At 39.2% G+C, this 23265-nt stretch overlaps 1 protein-coding gene across 3 annotated transcripts in view; it reads right to left on the reverse strand.

Annotated features, from left to right (window-relative positions):
• Nucleotides 1-1134: 1134 nt before the first annotated feature.
• The window catches only part of aqr (aquarius intron-binding spliceosomal factor), a 50365-nt gene continuing 28234 nt past the window's right edge, over nt 1135-23265 (reverse strand). For 2 of the 3 annotated variants that reach the window (XM_041971428.1, XM_041971430.1), the window contains exons 28-37: nt 22178-22315; nt 22003-22074; nt 21242-21429; nt 20937-21108; nt 17392-17562; nt 9981-10066; nt 6926-7100; nt 5641-5751; nt 3095-4892; nt 1135-1786 (exon numbers count right to left, since the gene is read on the reverse strand). In XM_041971428.1, the coding sequence (XP_041827362.1) occupies nt 4626-4892; nt 5641-5751; nt 6926-7100; nt 9981-10066; nt 17392-17562; nt 20937-21108; nt 21242-21429; nt 22003-22074; nt 22178-22315 (1380 nt within the window). In that variant the 3' untranslated portion in view covers nt 1135-1786; nt 3095-4625. The remainder of the gene's footprint in view (nt 1787-3094; nt 4893-5640; nt 5752-6925; nt 7101-9980; nt 10067-17391; nt 17563-20936; nt 21109-21241; nt 21430-22002; nt 22075-22177; nt 22316-23265) is intronic. The other variant, XM_041971429.1, reaches the window with a different exon arrangement.

Below are 23265 nucleotides of genomic sequence, written 5' to 3' on the forward strand. Positions count from 1 at the left end.
GGTAAAGAACTCAGTCGTGAACATAGTGGTGCTTTCAGCACGAATCAGTGGGCATTAAAAGGGAGTGAAAATGGACCGTCAATCTTTTGACACTTTAAAAGGTAATTATGTCTTTATAGCTTGTTTTACTGCCCCAAGTGGCTAAAAAAGGTTTTTTAATGCTGTTTTTAAGAGGCACTTTATACTGATTAAGCTACCCCTATTTCTTCTGTGTTCAGTAGCTTTTTGTTCATGTGGAAGTTTGATAAAGTTTTATAACCCACAGGCAACAAAAATGGAGTAACTCCTAAAAAGAGGCAATTCTTCAGAGCTAGCTAAAATGCTTTATATGTTGTCAAGGTTTTTCTTTGTTTACTTCAGGGCATCAACAGTTTTCAGACCCATCTCTGATGGAAACAGTTCCCAGTTTGTTTTTAGGAAGCAGACCCCCTCTCTACCTTTAAGATTAGGATAAAACTTTCTGTTTGATAAAGCTTATAGTTAGGGCTGTTTTAGGTGACCCATCTCTGTTGTTTTGCTGCTACAGGCTTAACTACTGGGGAGATGTCCCATGATGCACTGAGCTCTCCCCTCCATTTGTCTTTCTTTACTCTTTTATAGTTTTCATTAACTTGTGCTTGTCTTTATTTATTTATTTTTAAGGTATCTCTGGTTAAGAGTTATGGTGTCATTAACTTCTCTGTCCTGTGCTCTCCACACCCAACCATTTGAAGTAAATTACCAACCCTCCTGAGCCTGGTTCTACTGGAGGTTTTTACTTCCTCTTAAAAGGGGGTATCTTTCTTTTCCACTGCCACCCATCACCTAGTGCATGCTCAGGATGGGGATTGAACTGAATAGAAGATTTGATGCATTTACCTTCAGCTGTTTATCAGGCAGTGTTGGACTTGTGTTACCTATAGTAGCAACCTGTCTTCGTATTGTTCCCTTTACTTTAGTGTAATCTAATAATAAGCTAAAATCCCCTTCCACTCAAAATACAAAAAACTAGTAAACAAAATAAGTAAAACTTAAAATGCATCTGTTCCTATCTACAGATTTGTCTATCTTTTCATTTGTATTCACCCAAGACTGCACATGGCGGATTTCCCGGCGGAACACTGTCAACAATAAGTCAATCAACAAACACAGAGGACAAGTTCAAAGCAGTTTTAATCACGTTATAAGTTTTCATAGTCATTTACAATTCTAAACATTTCCATTGTTAAATTGCAATTTTCATTCTTATCTTCTGCATGCAGGGTCATCATGAATTAAACAGTGAACGCAGACCATGAACTCAAAGCCTATTTTCTTCTTGAAAACCCCATACAAATTTTAAATCCCAGGTTAATTGAATGTAGGAGTGGAACTCATTTTCCAGACCTTCCAGACTTTTCTTTACTTGGATTGCAAAAAAAAAAAAAAAGATTTCCGTGTATTAAACAACAGTCATCATAAGATATTTCTGCACAAAACACACAGTTACAGTTCTTTCAAAGTTAGTCCTTTGCACCATACAAAAGCAAGTATGTTGACTTTGACTCTAGTGTTATCTGCTCCAGATCAGTCAGGATGGGTCTCAACACAAAGGCTTGCCATGCCTCATGTTGTTGGCACAGGTTCGGCCCACATTGGCCCCCTCCAGGAGTAAATCAGACAGTCGGTCCAGGCCAAGGCAAGTGGTGAGGGGGCTGATGAGGCCATAGAGACCCCCTAAGGTGATGCTAATGGGCCAGCCAATGACCAGGAGTACCACCAGCCATATGACGCACCAGAAACATGTCCCACAACTGGCCATCCTAGTCTGGAGGAAAGAAAAATTTTAATATAACTAGTAACTGACTTAAAATAGACTGGCATATTTTGCAAAGCCAAATGCTTTTACTTTTGTTGAGCTGATAAACAACTACAACAAGGCACTTTAGATTGCACGATAGTGTGTCCAAAGATCAGCAATGCTTCTTAAGTGATGATATAAGATTATCCCATTGAGATGTGCACTGGTGATGATCTGGAAGTGCTTGTCAGGATTAGGCAGTGTTTTTTCTAAAGCATGACAGGCTGGCAATTTCAAGCAATAACCACCAGGCCTGTCTGCATGTTGAGGTCAACTGACCACCAAGAGACATGGTGTTGAACACTGGCACTAACACATTAGTCCTTCTCTAATAGCAGATCAGCTGAGATGCTGCAGAACTTTGGTTATAAGCATAACTGTCAACACTGATAGGTTGCAGCCAGGAATAAAATGTGCTGCTATTCTGAGCTTGCTGTATTATCCATAATGAAAAACTTCCACTTGGTATCCTGTGCAGTATCTCAGTTTTTTGTTGTATTTGTTACAGCGAAACTTTATTTCCCACAAAATGCAACGCTAAGAGAGGGAGTAAGACTGTAAATGTTTTTGTTTGATAAAATCCACCAGAAAAATCTGCCCTGAGGTTCAGCCTTGACGTTCAGATAGTAGAACCGATGGTTTTATGAGTGTGAAAGTGTAGTATGCTGTCAGACTGATTCCCTAAGCTTGCTGCAGCTTTAAGACACAATGGTCAGATCTTTCTCCCCTCCAGGCACTGTTGCCTTGACTCTAAGTAATGTGTAATTTCCTGTTGTGACACTGCTGTCACGTAGGGTTGGACAATAAATTACACAGCCTGCATGAGCGTGTCTCATGGTGGATCCCGTGCTCTTGGTAAACGCCCTCACATTAAAAAGGAGGGAATAAAATCAACCACTGAATCAGTCACTGTTCAATTGAAAAGCAAAATTTAATTTTACACTTGAAATTCAAAATCTGTGTAATTTATTTTTGTCTTGTAATCCTCAATATCGTACAATCACATTTTTAATTTAAACAAATAAATTAATTTACTGCATTGTTCTTTAAAGATCCAAAAAATCCCCAAAACAGATGTTGCTGATACTTTTTATCATTATTAGTCAGCACAGAAAGAACATAGCAATAATAAGTTAACTGTTTGTGCCAAGTTTTACTGCATGCTGTTAGTCTCTGTGATATATTAACCCTTAGCCAAGGTTAGAAGTGAGAGCTTTGCAAAGTAGCTATTAACCTAGTGAATACCTGTCCTGTGAGTATAAAAGACATGTTCACCTTCAGCAGAGAAAGGGTTCAGGACAAAGCGAGCGCCTGCTTTCCTTCTTGTGTGTAGCAAATCTCCAAGATCTTGCTTGAGGCTTCGAGAGATGATGAGTGTGAGCAGCAGCCACTTCCCACCAGTTAGTTCTAATTTACTACAACAAGGTACCACAGGCAGCTGAAATGTCATGAGGCCAACTGGGAGAAAACAGAAAGTTAACAGGAAGGCTTGAGGGAGGGGGGTATTACACAATGCAGGCATTCATGTGACTCAAGAAAAAAAATATGCTCGGTGTCATGAGATTTAAGGCTATTTGGTGATCCTGTAAAATAGTTGGTGCATTTGTGTGGAGGCTGCATTTAATTCTGCCTGCATTTGTTGCCACATTCAAAAAGCTTTACTTACATTATCCTGCTGCATATGCTTCAAGATGGCTCTGAAAATCTTTGTCAAGTAAATCATAGATGCTGCTTCAGCTAACAAAGAACTTTTTGATTTAACATGTCATCTTAATTCTTTCCTCAGCTGCTATAAAACGCTGTTGTAAACCTTTACCCAGGGTGCCCTGTACTTGCACAACAGGGAGAAACAAAAGACATTTCATGGCTCCTCACTTGACTGAGCGCAAAAAATGTGTCTCTCCACATCCATCAACACATGGTTCTCCATCAGGTCTTCATCTGGCCCAGGCACAAGCAGCTGTGCTGCTGCTGACCTGTTCTGTCGACAAGCCTGAGGTATGATGCAACAACAACTAACCTCTGGTGCATGATAATGAATAAATTTCTAGTCTGTGTTTTGCCTGCAGGGTTGTGGACTGCATTAACCTCTTCATTTTAATTAATGTTTAAATTACAGAGACCTAGTTTACATTGGCTTTCATGTGTCTGTTTTGATGCCAACTCAAATATTGTTTTTATATTTAGTCAGTAATCTTTATTCATAACAATGATCCAGCTAATGTTAACTGCCCTGCAGCTCACGATGTCAATAGTACCGCACACACAATATGAATGGTAGAGGATTTAATGTTGCTGGTTGAGTGACTGTACTTCCAGAGGGTGAGTTAAAATCCCCCAGCATGCACACTGGCTCTTGGGTAAAGTGACTGACCTACAAATGCAGCTTAATATCAGCTTGTGCTGCTGGTATAGGTTGAGCCAATCAGATTGGAGTTGTGCTTCACACAGAGGAGGGAAGCAGATGAATGGATGCACGTATCATGACAAAGAGATTTTTACAAAGCCTTAATATGTTGACTGTGGGCTATTTGTTAGAGTGAGCGTATAAGAGAGATATAAAGATCAGAGGCACTAAGTTTATTATCAGCTTAGACATTCATATAAATAAACACACCACAGAAAAAAGGATTTCTTTCTTTTTTTTTAATAAAGTAATGATAGTAGCAATGACACATTTTTAAAAAATAATGAAACACCATTTGGATCTCTTTCAGTAGAAAACAGATTCAGATTCAATTACCTCACTACATTTTATCTAAAGAGAACAACTTGGTCCCTCAGTAGTAGTCCCACAAAGGGTCCTCTACTGCGCTTCCTCCTCTGTGTTGTCCTCCCCATCACTGTCGCTGTCTCTGCCTGGGTGCTCCGGCATCTTTGTATGGTCTTGTGGATCCTGCTCTCCCTCCCTCTCCTTTGTGTCCTCTATGTTTGGCTCAGAGCTTGCTTCTCCTGTGTTTTCCTGCTCCATGGGAGTTTCTTCCTGTGGCTCCAGAGAGGTGTCCTGTGCCTTCACAACCTCAGCATCTGTCTCACTCTGCTGTGGAGGCAGAGCCAGTTTCTGCTGTTGCTGCTGAGAGGCCCAAATAAATGAGGACATTCATGACATGGAGGAAACACAGTGACACCTTATTTTGACAATATGTGATTAAATATACAATGTTAACTGATTATTAGGAGCACAAAGAAACTTTGACAACCCTACTATCAATCTGTCTTTGATAGCTTTTATTTTGAAATAGTGTGTGAGGCTTCACAAAGATGTAAAAGAATAAACAATGGAGATCTTCATGGATTTACTTGAGGATAAGCAATTTAAGTTAAGTAAATTTAATAAAATAGCATAAAATGTAAGAAAATATGGGCTAATTTTATGTTTACAAAAAAGTAAAGGGTGCTTTGGGATAATTAGCGTTAAAGCAATGTGGTCTCTTCTCCAATAATACTTGCTTTTAGACACCATGTGACAATTAATGCATAGTTTAAAAACCACTCAAGCTTCACTTAATTAGCTTGGCTTGTGGCCTGAAAATTCTTCACATGCACAGTTACATTTTTACATCGGATCTGCTGCCTTATAGTTCAAAGGCTTAAAACAATACACTAACCAAGACTGCCAAGACTGAGAAAGTTGGACAGATGCTAGTGCACTCATAAATTCAACTGTTTTTGTCATAGAACTGAAAGCTTTGGTATCACAAATTAAACATTTGGGTCTGCACTGCTGATTATATTACATGTCTATTTTAAGACATGTAATATAATCTAATATATAATCAAATATAATATATTTGGTTGTGGTAATGAACATTGTTATTTACCTGTCTATACTTCTGTGAGGTCTGCATCATGTGCATGTACATATTATACACAAGGTTTGCCATCTCTGGCATGTTCTTCACAACTTGGTCAGCCTGTCCAGATGCATCTCTCTGAAGGGAAGAAACATAATAACAGAAAGAGAAAGATTGGTTTGAAAATAGAAGGACTAAATCCTTTGAATCAAGGATGTGATATTAGAGAAATTAAAATTGAAGCATTCTATCAGAGAAATACTGACCTAAGGCAAAATGTGTCTGGAAATAGCAATTCCCATGCCCGCTGCTACCTGCTTGTTATTTGTATGAAATCTTTACCCTCCAGCTATCACTGCTTGCACACTAATCAAACAATTTCAGGATGCAGAATCAGTTATTTGACCACATCAGTATGCAGACAGAGTCTTGCAACCTAAACTGAAGTAAGATGAGCAGAAAATTCTATCTGCTGAACTGCTGCCTCGTAAATACAAGGGTGATGCTCGCAGAAGCCCTGTGGGCATCGTGTCAGAGTCAATGAGAAAAGGAGCTTTACTGCTGTACAACTCAACTGGTCTTGAGGCCTCCGCAGTAAAGCATCCGTTAAAAAGCTTGTGGCTTAATGGTTTCCAGTTTTCCTGCTAATAGATCATACTGCAAGTATGTATATTTTCATATGGAGCCGTAGTGTTTCACGTTAGCGGTTAAATAGCTCATGATAGTTCTGTTCAAGTGTTGCCAGAGAAAACCTGACTTTTAATCTGCATCTGTGTGTTAGCAGCCGCAGTTTACCGACTCAGGCTTAGCAAGGGGCCACATGTGTGTGCCCAAAAGAGCTGTCCCTCATGGGGATGAACACTCCAGAGTCAGAGGAAGTGTCAGAGGCCACGGGGTATTTTAGACACCCCTATTGCCACATAAGCCAGTCAGTAAGACAGTGACCAGACAACAGCCGTGTCATGCTGGTCAAGCAGGATTTGGGAAAGTGGTTTTGTCTTTTGATCTACTGGGTTTATTTATAGCCAAGCCTGTGTTTCCCAAGCTTATAGATATCCCCTGCAGATGGCTGTTAACAGGGTTAATGCATAAAACTGTAGTAAGACCTGGGATCAAAGAGTACCATGGGGAAGATTCCATTCAGAAAACAGAAGCAGGACTAAACAAAGTCCAACAACAGTGATGTGGGGAGATAATTAAGATGACTTGAACAAAACAAAATAGTTAAAAAAGTTATTCCCTTATAAACAGATTTAACAGAGTAGGCATAACGCATAACCAGACTAAAACATAGATGAGCATGTCAGCGTACAGGTTGTTCCTGGTTGTAGTACTCGTGTGGTCTGATGTGCAGCTGCAGCGGTCGGGCAGTGAGCTGGTTGAAGGCAGGAGTCAGCTCGAAGCAGTTCTGGAACAGTGACACCCGGGCGAAGATGTACAGACCCAATCTGGCTCTTGACATGGCTACCACCAGACGCCTCACATCCCTGTGGAGGGACAGAAGAAATAAGTTGAGGATTTGTTTGATACAAGGAGGACAAATATTCAAAGGGACTTGAGTGGGTGGAAAGGAAAACTGTGAAATTATAAAAAGAAGAGGAAATCATGTGTAGGGGAAAAACAAAAACTGGGATTGCGATGAAAGGATAAAGATTGAAGAGAAAAAGACAAGTGTAGTGTAGGAGGACAGAGGTTTAGGGACGGATAAGCAGGACTAGGTGAGTGGGACAAATATAGAAGCTCTGAAAGAAATAAAGGAAGTGAAGGCAAAGGGCATGGATAAGTACAACCGACAAAGAGAGGGAGAAGTGGGAGAGTAGAGGAAAGGGTAGATTTAGGTTACTTTTTTTTCTTGCCATCAAGGAGAATTAAGAGATTAGAGACAGAGGAGTAATTTCTCTCAAGAGGAGGAATCCTGCTTGGCTTGCTGTAGCAGAAAAAGTGGTTGTTTATCCTGTCGAGGAATGCTACTGAGGGTCTATTTATCAATGTATACAGTGTATCTATACAGAAGTCAAAAAGCTTGATAATAAATAAAAACCCATAAAGCACTGAATGTGATCATATGGCAAGCCAAAAGTTAAGCTGCACTGCTAACTATGCACATTGCACACATCCACCTACTGTACTGTATGTTACTTAACATTCTACACAATAAACAGCATTCACACAGACAAGGATTTGTTTACTCTAGCAGCAAGAGCTGACTTTATAAATAGTCTTGGGTTTGATTAAGAAGAATATGCCACATAATCACTTTTGGATGCATTTATAACGCATTTAATAACACATACGCAGCACATACTAAAATTCGGCTAAAAATACAGAATGTGGATTCCACCTGAGCACATGAGATTAAGAGGATTAATCCTTGCAATATGCATGATGAGTTTCATGAATATGCAAAAGAAAAAAAAGAGCTTATGGGAGCCACCACGCGGGGAATGAGAACGTGAGCAGCAGCTAGTCTTGAGATTATTGTGAAAAGTATTGCATATTTCAGGCAAAATGGTACAAAACGGAATCTGAAAGCAAAATATTTCCACAGAGACAAACTACAACAGCATACACCAATGAGCACAGAGCTGTAGAGGACATGAACCAATCATACAGCATGATAGCCCGTGGACATGGCACTACGGAGAGATGCCCACCTGGGCTGAGCTGTGGCTTGATGGGGCAAAGTGAACCAATACTATTTCTGTGTGTGTGTGTGTGTGTGTGTCCAGCTTTGAGTGTGTACATGTCAGAGTGTGTCTGCATCTGTGTTGCCCTGTCAAAGTACATGCTCCTGTATTTGAATGTGCTTTATTATATCAGCAGGAATGCTTCTGCTGTCAAAGCAAGGGTCAGCTCATCATATGGTCAGCTGCGTCCCCTGTGGTTGTCACGGCAGCAGATTGCCATGAGGAGAGATGCTGGACCATGGGAGAGTGCATGAGCAGAATTATGAGGTTAAAGTCAGTGATGCACCACAGTGATCCCAGTATAGGAAAGGGGCAAAAAGGAATTCCCCACCACCTATTGCTCTTTATTATTATGACTATTTAAACTGGCATCTTTGCTGCAGATATTTAAAGACATTCACACCAGAAATTTCTATAAATGAATTAACTTATATTACAATCAACTTACATCTCAGAAAACCTAAACTGTAGCAAAAAATGAATGATTGAATAAGAAAAAAAATCTGGATTTAGGTTGAGATATATTATTTATCAGTAGTTTTACTCCAACACTCAGCTGATCAGATGTGATAAAGTTTGGCTCGCTTATCAAACACAATTTTAATCAAATTTTATTCAAATTTTCTCATGTGAATTAACTACAACTGTCCTCATTTTGGCAGAAAATTGAGTATTCATTGGCCCATCAGTCATGTTATGAAGCCGAATGAAGGGCTTTCATGTTCAGTGCTGTCTGAAGTTCTAATCCAGGACAATAGGAGCTCCAGTCACTTCTTAATCAATGTGAACTGAACAGACTGAGAATGGACTGGACTGCATACAGTATCCAAATTAAGACAAGATCAGATGAACTGTTGTCCTAGTGACATCAAGTCATGTCTCTGCTTTGTTTGCCACTTAACCTGATCACATTGAAAGGGTGTAGATTCAAATAGGGGAGCTTGTATTTAGTGGCAAAAAGAATGGGATATTATTCGCACTGGAGTTCCAATTTTCAGGCTGTCCAGGGCTGTGATAAAGCTGTGAAAAGTGCAATTCCAACAGCAGCAGCTAATGTACATCACAGCCAGCGGCCAGTATGGCATACAGACGTGCTGCAGACGAGTTTGGTTTCACCGTTCTGATAATAAAGCATGTGGTGCATTAAGAGCTCACTGGGATCCCATGGCAGTTGAAAAGTGAAAGGCCATTTGACCACAAATCAATTCAGTGAAATGAGGAAGAAGCCGGGAGTGAGGAAAAGAAGGAGCAGAGAGATAAGGAGACAGAGCTACACTCCTGCAAGGGAGGGTAGCTCAGCAGAGACCAAGGGGACATGGAGGCTTCTCTTAACCAGGACAAAAACTACAGTCAGCGCTAGTCATGCTCCTGTCCTGAAGCACCTTTATCCTCCCTGCATCAACACTGAGCCAGAGACCACGAATGCATCAACACAGCCGTGCTGTTCTCACCGTCAAACCTCATTCAGTTGTTACACATAACAAAAAGAGAAAGTCTCCTGAGAGCAGCTGTCTGTGTATAGTCAAGTGCTGACATTCCTGCTGTGTTGTTTCCCTTGAGGATGTTTATCTTAGATATAGTTGCTATTACATGTAATTTTATAGTAGAATGGCTGTTAGAAGCTGAGGGCGATTTTGTATCAGGTACATTTTTCTGCTTGGAATGCGCTGAAATAATTACCTTAGATGTCCCACAGCTTTGGTGCGGACCAGTGAGAGGATGATGTAGTCATTCTGCTGACCCTGGAACCTGTCCACAGTTGTAACCTGTACAAATACAAAATATTCATTATTTTATAAGCAACACACAAACACACAAATATCAAAGATATGCAAACAAAGCTTTGGCATCTAAAATGCCTTGCAAAGTAAATGAGTGTTTACTTTTGAGTCAGGTGGAGGGATTTAGCTGAAATGTTTAGAAACACAAGAGAATACTTTCTCCATTCAATTCTTTCTCTTTGTGTCTTCTTTCTTCATTTTTGAGAGGGGTGATGATAAGCAACGGCGTCTGCATCTTCTTGTTGTTGCTGTTATCTATGAGAGCCACATGGGCAGCCAGGAGCATTAATACGACTTAGAGGGCATTTGCCACCACTAGTCTCTTACCAGGGCCTCTGAGAATCAGGTCCCAGGTACGGGGGGGCACGTCATTTGACTCGATCAGAGGTTATTTTAGGGACAAGCAGAATAGAGGAAAAGTGCCTCTCTGTGAGGTTTTACTTTCTCAGTGTCAGTGAATTTCCATCATTTAACACTGTTAATCTTGTCTTGCTGGGAACTGAACTTATTCCCATAAATGAAGAAAAGGATTGCGGCTACGCTGCTGTGCCTTACATAATTAAGACTTGACACAAAGGCATGAAAAAGGGTGAAATGAAATCCTGCTATAATGAAAGATGGTCTCTTAAGAATGTGAGTCACGTGTTCTGTCTAGCTAAGAAAAAACAGAAAAATCTCCATGACATTGAATAATATACAAGACTACAAAAAACCCTTACATGTAAAAGAGTATGCATAAAACCTTTAAGGGAAAAGATACAATACAAAAAAAACCTATGAAGAGATCTTGTTGAGAAAATGAATGATGCAATCTGCTGCACATCAACCTGCTTTTGGTTCCTGTGTAATTTATGATCATTTAAAAACAAACACCACTATTTAGAATTCACTTTACTTCATGCTGGACTGTTATCTCTGCAATAAAATTACCTCATGGAGATGTCGCTGAAATGATAAAAATCAATGGCCATAACATGAACAATAAGACTGTTAAAGTGACCTCACATAAAACTGAGAATATCCTCATGAAAAACTTTAATTATGCCTACACAATGGAAAAAAAAACAACTTCAGTTTCCCCCAAAATTATGGCTGGAGCAAGTAAAAAAAAAAAAAAAAAAAAAAAAAAAAAAATACTAAGTAGCCTAAACCTGCACAAGGTAAGACAGCTGAGAATAGATGCTGCATAAACATAACAAGTCATAAGTCCTTTTGATTTGCTATTGTACACAAAACACTGCTGTTAGGGGCCACATGCAAATAAAGTCAAAAGCTCAGCAGAAAGAGGTTGTGTCCTCTATAGATCCACGCATAAGAGAGGATCAATAGGACATCAGCTACCATGGAGAAACCACAGAGGCCCACGAGTACAGTAACCAACATGCGAATGAGCTGCGCTGAATAAAACATCCTCTGGTTGTTATTCCCTCTTCCTAATGCAATTCTAAATGAACCAGGAACCCCTCAAAGGGTTTTAGGCTTTTGGAAAAAAAGGAAATTAATTTTGGAGAGTGTGTGTGAATGTATGAAAGAGTAAGCTATAGGGCTAATGAGGTATTTACATCTCTGTTGCTGTGTAGAACAGGTGCAGCCCCACAGGGCAAAATATGTTGGTTTTCTGATAGCATGCAGAATTGTGGGATGTATGTTTAATTTAAACATCCACTGTAAATCTGCACGTGTCTACACACATGAAACAGTGAATCTGCAAAGACGGGATTTTGACTGGGAGTTATTCTTGGACCACAGACATAGAAGCCCATATCGACAATTTCCCCAAGGTGCAGCATTTTGCATGGTGTTAAGTTATTTATGAGAAATCTTCTAGGGAGAGAATTACAGAGGTCATGTCAATGTAACATAAGGATGCAAAAACACACACACACACACACACACACACACACACAGGATATATTATGAGCCCTTTGCACACAGAGCTATTTTACAGAATGATTATGAAGACAATGGTCTTCCTCTCCCTCTTTTTGCTATTCTACCCATCCCGCTGGGCCATTTTCATGCCAATTAGTACCTGGAATGTGTAGGAACCAGACTGCTGGATTTTTTACATTTTTCTCAAGCCATACCCAGGGATAATGGAGTTAACAGTTAAATGTCTTATTGCTTGTGGACCTGATGTCTACATGTCTTTCATGACTTCATAAAAACTGTGCTGTGATATGATAAGACATGTTTCTAACCTCTGTCAACATATCCTCTTAAGACATCCTAATTTCATTCCCACAGCTTTTGTGTTATTAAAGATGCTCATGTTATCGGTAGAAGAGCTAGAGATGTGCAGACATTGTGAACTAAAGCCTTAAACCGTAACACTCTTCATTTATCCATCTTTGCAGTTGAGGTGCATCCCAATTAACTAAAGATAATAAAAAGTCATCACACCACAACTAGGATGAAGTTTTGCTTGATGACATGGAACTTATGTTGAAGATTGTTTGTAAAACTAACAGAGCAAAAACATAGTTAACTAGAAGCACCCAGGGAGAGCGGACCTCCGCCAAGCCATTGTAATTTTTTTTGCCAGTGATTATGGACATTATTTTTTTAGTTAGAAGCTCTAATGGCAAAATTATCCCTATTTCCCCATCGAAAAGAATCCTTTAAAAATAATTCCTGGATTCAGACGGTGATCCAGATCACCCCCAAAATCTAATTACTTTTTCATTATTATATTTATGATGTTTCTGGAAAATTTTATCAAAATCCATCCAGAACCTTTTGAGTTGTTTTGCTAACAGACAGACAAACCAACGGCACTGAATACACGACCTCTGCCTTGGTGGAAGTAATAAAAATATATAACCGCATGCATGCTGTGTTTATGGGAATTTCAGGTTTTCAGACCCAGGAAACCCCTCGAGCTATTTTGTGCTATTTTGAGGCCGTGACTGGTGCTAACTGGCCTTCCCCTCCTTTTGTGTCTAATTAAAATCTTCAGAGTAAAGTAAGCTGGCTGTTGACATTTGCTTGGTTTTAGCCATTGTGACACATTGTCAGACACACTGTGGACCCAGTGCTCAGCGTGTGACCTTTCAGCTGCTCAGCATTTTCCCACAAGAGTCCTGTTTTTTTTTTTTTTTTTTTTTTTTTTTTTTTCCGAAGCGCTCCCTCTCTGGTCATCTTTCATTTCAGCAAATCTAGCAGCCTGTCGCTCCTGTCACTTTATCACTGGGCAAGCACACTGACTAAGGACGTGAGCACAATGAATGATGCTTTATGTCTTAACATTGCAGGACAGTTTACATGGCTAAGCAGATTTTCTGTCTTGCTGTCAGAACAGGGAAAATGCTTCAAGACAAAACAAGAAGGTATGGTTACACAGCACAAAATACAGACACAGCTAGAGGGAATTAGCAAACACTTTTACCCTGCAGCTGGGACAACACACCATTAATTTGGACTCCTAACTGCTGTCATAAATGACTCAGTGGGATTCACGTTCTGCTTGTTTTTGGACGATGACCTCCAATTATTTGTAACACATTTTTAACTCCTTAGTAGTATATAGGATGTGTAAAGCTGGTAAACTTGTTCACAGCTGTTAGATTTCTATAACCTTCGATCAGTTTTTTAAAATACTAAATAACGAATTTATTATCAGTCTTTGTTTGAAAAAGGAAAAATTTATTAGGGGGATTATAATATAAGGGGATTCATATTTGCAAAACATACTGGTGTCAGTCACACAATCTCCAAAAATGGTTGAACATATAGTATTAAGTCAGAATTCCAACTCAAAAGGCAAACGATCGAAGTATGTGGACTACGTAAGAAACAAGAGCTCGGTTTAAAAAAACTGATTAATAGATTTGAACTTATTAAAATTTAATTAGTCCAATACTCATTTATAAAACTAAGAGATTGATTTTTTTTGTTTATATACAAGTTTCCTAAATTGCTGGGATAGGCTCCAGCTTCCCTGCGACCCTGAATTGGACTAAGAGGTATAGAAAATGGATGGATGGATAAAAAAATGTACTTTTCCGGTGACAACAGTTACCCTACTCTTGTGTGACTTGCCGATGCTCTGCGAGATCTAGGCAAACATACACAACTGAAAGGTTGCCTTTGTCACTTACTCCAAAATCAGCTTCTCTCAATGCGATCATTCCAAATTCAGATTTTTTTTAAATAGCACTTGTAGTAACTCTTAAGTCCAAAAATTCCTAATGTAAGGCTGTACTCTAAGGCTGGAAAACTAGCAGAAACATCATAAATAAGGAGGATAAATGTGTTCTGGCAGATTATGTTCACAGCTGTGACAAGGCACCTATATGCCCAAAATTAGCTTCTCTCACTGAGATAATGCTAAATTCAGATTTTTTTCATTTACCATTAGCTAATGCTAATTCTGCGAGCTCTGCTATGTTCAACAAACACAGAATATTCTGAAAATAAAAGGAAGTGGCGTCACTATGCATAAACATGCTTCGAAATAAATCCGATAATTGACTGGCAAATGTAGACAGCAATCTTTCGAATATCGCATTTTAGAAGTGCACGTAGACACGTCGCATCAGATTGTTACAATTTTCTGATAACTCCCCGACATCTGATTTTGATGGTCAGTGTTTTATAAAAATAACTAATGGAGAATGTCTTCAATATTCAAGAAAAATTGGTGCTGTTACATAAATATCTGTAAGTGAATTGATACTGAATCGATTCAGGAGATTAGTGGTGATATTCTATTCTATTCTACAGTCATTTATCAGACGCTTTTTGATATGGTACCAGCCCTATAATGAACGTCCAACACATTCAGCTACTTCTAACTTTCTCTGTGGGAGGTTATCTTACATGGAAGTATACACTTTTTCAGCTAACAAAAAGTTATTTAACCCTAGACGATGCAGTGAGTGGCTTCTCATTTCTTAAATACCCATGTGGAATGACACATCCTGTTGTGGTGGAAAAGATGTTAGTCTGTTTAAGAAGGGTCAAATCATCGGCATCAAGCAGAGAAAACATCTAAGGAGGTGCAGAAACTACTAAAATTGGGTGAAGAACTGTCCAGCACATTTTTAAAAACTGGAAGGACAGTGGGGACCATTGTCTTTGTGGGAGAAATGTGGTCGGAAAAAAATCCTGAACAATCGTGATGAGCGATCACTTAAACGTTTGGTGAAAGCAAATCAAATAACAACAGTAGAACTCAGGGCTGTGTTTAATAGTGAAATTAAAAGCACTTCCACATGAAAAATGTCAAGGGACAGGGACTAAACAGCTGTGTAGCCATAAGAAAACCACTAATCAGTGAGGATAATCAGAGAAAACAGCTTAAAGATCGGACTCTGGAGCAATGGAAGGTCATGTGTTCTGATGAGTCCAGATTTACCCTGTTCCAGAGTGATAGGAGCATCAGGGTGAGAAGAGAGGCAGATGCATGATTTTTTTCTTGCCTGATGGCACAGGCATATTCCAAGATGACAACGCCAGGATTCATCGGGCTCAGATTGTAAAAGAGAGGTTCAGGGAGCATGAGACATCATTTCCACACATGGATTGGCCACTACAGGGTCCAGACCTGAACCCCATTGAGAATCTTTGGGATGTGCTGGAGGCAGCTTTGCACAGTGGTCGGACTCTCCCATCATTAATACAAGATCTTGTTGAAAAATTTATGAAACACTGAAAGGAAATAAATCTTCTGACATTGTGGAAGATTATCACAACAATGCCACAACGTGTGTGTGCTGTAATCAAAGCCAAAATTGGTTGAAACGAAATATTAGTGTGTGTTAACTTTTCTTTGTGGTGGTGATGTTGTAAATGTATGTTAATACTTATATAGCACTTTTCTAGTCACATGTTGACCACTCAAATCCCTTTTTACACTAAATGTCACATTCACCATTCACACACACACACACACACACACAGACTCATACAGCACTTCTATCGTTATATACTAAGTACTTTGTACTTCCACTCATATTCATACCCTGACTGACACATCGGGAGGCAACGTGGGGTTCAGTGTCTTGCCCAAAGACACTTTGGCATGGAGTCAAGGAAAACCTGACTTTCCGATAGACGACTGCTCTTCCTCCTGAGCTACAACCGCTATATCATTATTAAATGTGTGGAAAACCTAACAAAAAGTGAAAAAAGGTAAGAGATTGTGAACGGGGTAAAAGATTGAAAAAAAGAAAAGCATAACCTGAAGCTAGCGAGTAAAACGATTTAGCAGTACAAACAGAAAAGGAATGAGAGACCGCCAGAGGGCTGCTGACTAAACGCAGTGTAGAGAAAAAAATCAGGAGAAACTAGAAGAGTTCAGGGGAATAACATGAAATAACTGAAGACAATCCAACTGTGTATTTAAGAGTTATGCAGAGAATAGATTTTACATGATCCCTGGCACCAACCCCCAAAATCCTTATTTAATCATACAAACTGTTTCATCCTGGGTGTGATTTACTGAGGTATGCAGTTAGCTGGTAAGTAAAAAGAAATGTCCTGCTCCATTTGGTCTTATGACCAGTAGCTGCTCCAACAGTCTCATGATCTGATGCAGCTGGACAATGAAGCCATGGTTTTAAAATATACCATTTTTTTCTTTCTTTTTTTAAACTTTTTAAACTCATGTCACCATGTAGGGAATCAAGTCCCTCAATGACTCACACATCAATGACAACCACAGAAATTAAACTGAATTTAAACATAGCTGTATGTAACACAACAGCACTTATAATCAGTAGCAAAAATATGTAACAGAAAATTCATAGATGTACTGAACAGGATTACAGAGGAAAGTGTGTATGTTTGTTTTATTAGGAAGTAAATGCATTAAAAACCTTGTGAGAATTGGGAACTATGGATTTCGTTCTCACTGCAAAGGAGGATTAGAGATCTGTGCACTGATTGCAGCTGGTATCTGGTGTGTGAAGAAACTATTTATGAGCACATCTTGTGAAAACATGATTGGTGGGACTGTGGAGAAGAAATGTGTTAAGTTTAAGTGATGTCACATGGGAAGTCCAATGCGTTACAGTGTTGCTACACAGCACACAAACATCACAGGATTGAAAGGTAAAAACAGCAAAAAAAAATCTATTTACAACAATTAAATAGGTCAAATACTTGAGGGACTGCTAAACACAGCATTGATTTAATTTAGAGCTTTAGCGACTTATTAACAAGTTTCAGTTTACAGACTCACAGTCCTGCTTTCTTTATGCAAGACTAGCCTTTGCTTCACTCATGAGGCATGTAAAAAGTTTTGTTTTGTTTTTTTTTTGTTTGTTTACAACCACTTGTAATTAACAATTCTTGCTGGCTCTTACCTTGTGAGGCTGGCCAAAGAATGGATTTCCAGAACAGCGTTGGTTGATGACATCTCTGATCAGGTGTTTTTGTCCGTTGTAGGTTGTAAGGATGCTGATGCGGTCTGGAGGGTACCCCAGCAGACGCATATACATGTAGAGAGCCACACAGTACTCCGCCTCAGCCAAGTTCTTCACAGAAAGAAAAAGAGAACGTGGTAAAAATAAAATCAGATTGTCCTAACTGAAGATGAAGTGCATCATCTGAGTCCTGTGAAAAAGACTTCAAAATTATCTCCTAGTGTGTATTAGTGAGTGACAATCAAAAAATAGATGTTACTGAGGAGAATTGGTAGGCTGAATTACTCAAAAACACCCAAAGCTCTGCTATTTTGTTTCTCCTGTTTCTCATCTTACTACCCCTTAATCGCCTGTCATGAGTTTAACTTGTCAGCCTGATAAAAGCCCAGTCATGCATTAACTTTCTTCTAATTTGGGCTGGAATTAACTGATACAGCAAGTAGTCAGATGGGACAAAGTGTCCTATTTGTGGACCCGCTCAATGGAAACAAAAAGGATGATTGGCATATCTCTACTGTGCCTATGAGTAACATTAGGTGAGGAACAGGTAATTGTGGTTTTAGTGATGTTCAAACAAAATTATAAAGGATTTTATTCTCCAACATTTTGCTTATGAATACTCATTCTAATAAATGTATAGCCGTGGCATGTAGACTCATCTACTTGAAACAATTCTTTCTTCACTGAACTCCTATACCAAACATCAAAGGCCAAATTCTACATCAGAGATCTCCCAGATTGAGTGAACGTGAAGGATAAAACAACACATTTTTCAGCATTGTGCATCCTTGCTCTAACACTACCCTCTGCCCTTCAAATGCGATGAAAAAAACAGAAATGAAACAAGCCAGCAGTATGCATTATTCATCCAGTTTCAATTAAATGTGGACTGCAGCCTCACATCTTTGCTAGTTATTTATGCAAGCTTCATCAACACTTCCTGATCCAGCTGCACTGGAACCAGCACATCAAAAACAATAACAGTCTTTGTTCTGCTTCCCATTACCTGCATACAAAAAACACACGTATCTTTAATAAATCACACCATGTTTTTAAAAATAAAACAATAACCAAATGAAGAAATACAAGCTAAAATCTGGGGTCTTTAAAATGTATTAATAAATTGATAATCACGTATCAACATTGCCTTAAAGTCAGTAATGTTTAAGTGAATGTTTTTTATTTATCCATCTGAATGCAAACTTTACAGTTTTTTACAGGCAAAGCTGTCCAGAGAACCACAAACATTACCATCTCATGCATACAAAAAAAATATAAGCTGAACTCTGGCTGACATGTCCAACTTTGCATACACCATGTGCATGTTTAACCGAATAAGATCTAATGTCCTAACACCCGAAAGATGTCAGTAACCATAACAACAAGGGCAAACCTACCACTGGAGTTTGAGCCAGTGGCCTGAGGTAACATAAGAACTGAAGAGGATGAAGGGAAAGAAGATATTGCTCAATGTCATCAAGATACAACCTACTAAAAAGGAATAAGAAATCTGGAATTAACTGATAAATCTGGACTGTCTGTAAGCACATCATACCAATGGCTCTTATGTAATATAAAATGATAGCATATGAAACAGAAATGCTTGGCCGTAGTGGATGAGAAAGTCAATTTTCTAACAGCAGAAGATGTGCATTTAGATAAGTATCTTACTGCTCATGAGCCATTTGACAACGCTGAAGTGCTATCATTGGACTGAGCCTTAATATGGAAAGTGCTTTAGCTAATGAGCCAAAGAAATAGCAATCAACCTTTGCACTGTGCATTCTTCAAGTGCACATACGCATTTTGGGACGCAAGTACCGAGCACTAACTGAGGCTGTTTGTTCAGCTGTGAGATGTATTCAGTATGGTCACATACTGCTGCTTTTCTTGTGTCAAATGTATCCAATCTCTCCTAGGAAAGACGATGTGAGTGGTTTGTGTATATGAGTTGTGTGTCAGGCCTGGAAAGAGTCTAGCGATTCCCTTGAGGAGCCTGAAAATGGCAACAGGCAAATGGAGTTGAGGTTCATGTGACCTGGTGCCTGGAGAAGTGCACATGGTCTGGATTTAAGAATAATAAGAAGCTTCAGGGACATGAGTATTGAGCGTTGAATGCAGCTGTGATGCTCATAAAGCAATTTGATATCCCCAGGCAGATTACAATCCTAAACTAATAGCTTCTATCTGGTAGTTTTTCATAATTAGACAAGACAGTTTTCACCTTAAATAAAGTTCAATTTAGGCATTTTCATTATGACGAAACAGTTGTAAGTAAATGTGCATCTTCTACCTCTTATATTCTACTTTTACATTTCTTGATCTGTATGAAATAACTTTAATTAAATACACTGTTTTTCTGAGTGGATTGCAAAATATTTCAATACTTTTGCTGTTACATTTGACATTAACATTTGGTCTCCTGTGCTGGCTTGGTGTGCAAAAGTAAACAACATTATCAACTCAGCCCACCCATCCCTCCCACCCACACACCGTCTTGGAGTCTCAGCAATGTCATGATGAAACACAATCTGGATCCTGGTGTGAAGGACAAACCCACTGGTCTGTGCTAGGCAGCCAGAGTTAGCTGCAGAATAAGCAGAGTGATGAATATATCATCTGGACTGGTAGCTAAACCACAGAAATTTAAAAATTAATGAGCTTCTGTACAATAACCAATTTAGAGGAAATGGAGAACAGCAAAGAATATGATGCTCTGCTCTGGTGAATTTAAGTGTGCGTGAGTGTTTCTCAGTGTGAAGGAGTGTATTTTTTTGTTCAGCAACAGCTGCACATTGTGTAACATGACCTATTTCAGTTCATCTAACATTGTACTGGTGTTACTGATATTAAGGATACCAGTATAATATCCAACCTAACAGTTATTTCACTTAAAACAATGACTCTGTGGATGTACGTGATATTTGCAATTCGTATAAGATTGCATTGTTATTGATGATCGGAGGAAAAACTGCACCACGACATAAAAACAACACAAAACTCTATCAGTCCTTAATCAAGCTAACGAAAATGGATCATTGTGTTGAAGGAAGCAGTGGTGAATAGAAGCACTTAAAACTATAAGATGTGGCTAAAATGCTGGACGGGGGAAAAAAAAGGGAAAACTAAATCTGTCAAATTCTTCTCCACCAAATTACTCCACCGCTGCTGCTTATCTGTTCATGTGACTGCATAAATTCACGCATATGCAATGTTACAAATAATACTTGGATGCTACTTAGTCCCGTCTAGACACACTGATGTCACTATATGATACGGGACAGTACTTTGTGGGTGTTTCACACACTATTATTTGCTTATTTTGTTCATTTCTGTGTTACGTAATTTAAAGCCATTTGAGAAATCATTTGTGATCCCGGGATAGAGTTAGCTTAAACCTATAAAATGTTTATATGGATTAAATTACTAGTACAATTATTAGTTTGATTTTGTGTATTTGTGTAGTTAAGTTTTGGACTACTGACCTGGTAAAAGTAAGGATTTGGCTCAGATTCTCCCACCCCATTGAAGTCCTCCACATTAATTAGCTGAAAGTCAAAGCTGAGGCCAGGGTTGGGCACCTGGAACTCTGGAAGTTCCTGCACATGAGGCAGGTTCCCAAGATGTTTGTAGCGCCAGTTGTAAAGGTTACAAAGACTACGGAAGAGACAGGAACACATCAAGTTACATTATTCTTAATTTTCTGCCTTTTCAGTCAGGCACCATCACCAGCTTGTGTTCAATCAAGTCAGTCAAATCTGACTTATCATTTTCTGCTCTGATGACCCACCTTGCGCGTGCACGGCCCTGTGCATCCAAGTCTATGGTGGGTACTCCTAGGCGCACAAATCGGGTGAAGAGAGACTGCTCCATGTTGGAGTACTTCTGAAAGGCCATGTTCTTGATGACTGGGGGCAGCTGGTGGTGGTCTCCAATCATGATCCAACGTTTTAGCCTGCTGTATCCATCCTCTGGGTTCTACAGATAAGGGAAGATACAATAAAAATTAACCTCAAAATCTAACTAGCCTCACTGCAAAGGTAACTGCATTAACTTTATGATTCTCCACCCGACAGTTTAACATCCGCCAACATTTGCAATCTGTTTCCATTATAACTCTCTCATGTTGTCCAGCATGATTCTATCTAGAGTGTCTTTGTAACTCGACTGTATGCCAATGCAAAAAACCGTGAGAATGCTCTGAGTCTAGAGACTATGGCTCATGTTTGAAAACAAAAGAAATAAATAATAAAAAGGACTTCTGGTCAATAATCTGATGTGCTTAGTGACATCACTGCACAAAGAAATTAGCTTATCTCAGACAATTTTAGTGCAACTACCTGAGAGAAATACCATTACCATACGTGGAGCCTATCAATCAGACCACAGCATGAAAAGTCAAATAGAAAGCTTAAGCACTGGGGGATTTGTGTCAAGTTTCATAAATACAAATTTTCAAATGCAAAAAAAAAAACAAAACAAAAAAAACTCTAAATTACATACGTGCACATGAAGATGAAACATTATGAGGGAGAGTCTGGAAAGGGTTACCTGTAACAACAGAGGGATGAAGGTCTCGATCTCAAGAATTTGCGCAGCTTCTTCCATCAGAATGTTGTCATACTGTTAGAGATGATAGACAAGTGGTTAAAATATCCAAACGGACTGCAGTAAACACAAAATTAACAGGGCTGTCCAGTCTTAACGTCAAAGGAGAAAAGTTCACCTTGAATCCCAGCTCCACCAGGTCATGACGTTTGAGTGCAGCATGTGTGCAGGTCATAGCAATGATTTTGGCTTCCTTCACCAACAGATACTTCGAGCGGTCCAGTCCACTCCTCAGCAGCTCAAAGGCCCTAAACTCCTATCAGAGATGGTGACAGGGGAGAGTTGAAGGTCAGAAGTCAAAGCAGTATTTTGTAAAATGGCATAATTTAGATTATTTACAAAATATAGTTAATGAAGCTAATGTAATGTATTGTTGTGTACCTGATGACAAATTAATAAATTATTACTATAAAGTAATGATGGATAATATGACAATGATGACACAGAAAGTACACTAGAAAACCAGCAAAAAGTCTCAAGATTTTTTGGGGGGAAACTTAGTGGGTTTTTCCGTTTAAGTGGTATCAGTGTTGGTTTAGCCGTGAACCTACTTAGAATCAGTTCTTTCTTTTGAAGCACAGACTCCAGCAACACAATGTCTTTGCTGGATCCGAGCAAAGACTAGCTCACACCAGGGGGCGAAGGAACTCTTGACATGATGTGAGTATCACTAATGACTGTGGAGCAAGTGATTCAAATGGAGGCAGAAAAAGCAAATAATTGAATACTAATAAATGACTACCTGCTACACAATCTGACTGCACCAATATGCCATCCTGGCACCTTGTATGCTTTAGTCCCCCCCCCCCCAGCTAATACCAACATACCTGAAAACATTTCTTGGAAAAACACAGACAACACTGCTTTAATAATTAAGCTATCACCAACCTCATCCCTTCTTTATACTGTCATTAGAAGTGAGCTTTTTCTTTACTGTGGTGCAGTAATAAAGAGGCCAACCAGCTCCTCTGTGGAAGATTATACTGGGTGCAGTTTATTGTTCAATAACTGGAGCACTTTGGCACAGATGTTCTTCTTCTGCCTCTACTGCAATGACAGCGCCAGGGACAGTTTTTGTTCAAAATACAAATCAGTTCCCTTCAGCATGTTGATATCACTGCATTACAATGAATGCTGTGGGGAAGACACAGAAGAGCAGTAAGGGGTAAACAGGCTATTTTCAGGTTGCTGCACTAGCTGTGTAGA

The sequence above is a fragment of the Melanotaenia boesemani genome, chromosome 20 (genome assembly GCF_017639745.1).
Source record: "Melanotaenia boesemani isolate fMelBoe1 chromosome 20, fMelBoe1.pri, whole genome shotgun sequence".
In the NCBI taxonomy this organism is placed as follows: domain Eukaryota; kingdom Metazoa; phylum Chordata; class Actinopteri; order Atheriniformes; family Melanotaeniidae; genus Melanotaenia; species Melanotaenia boesemani.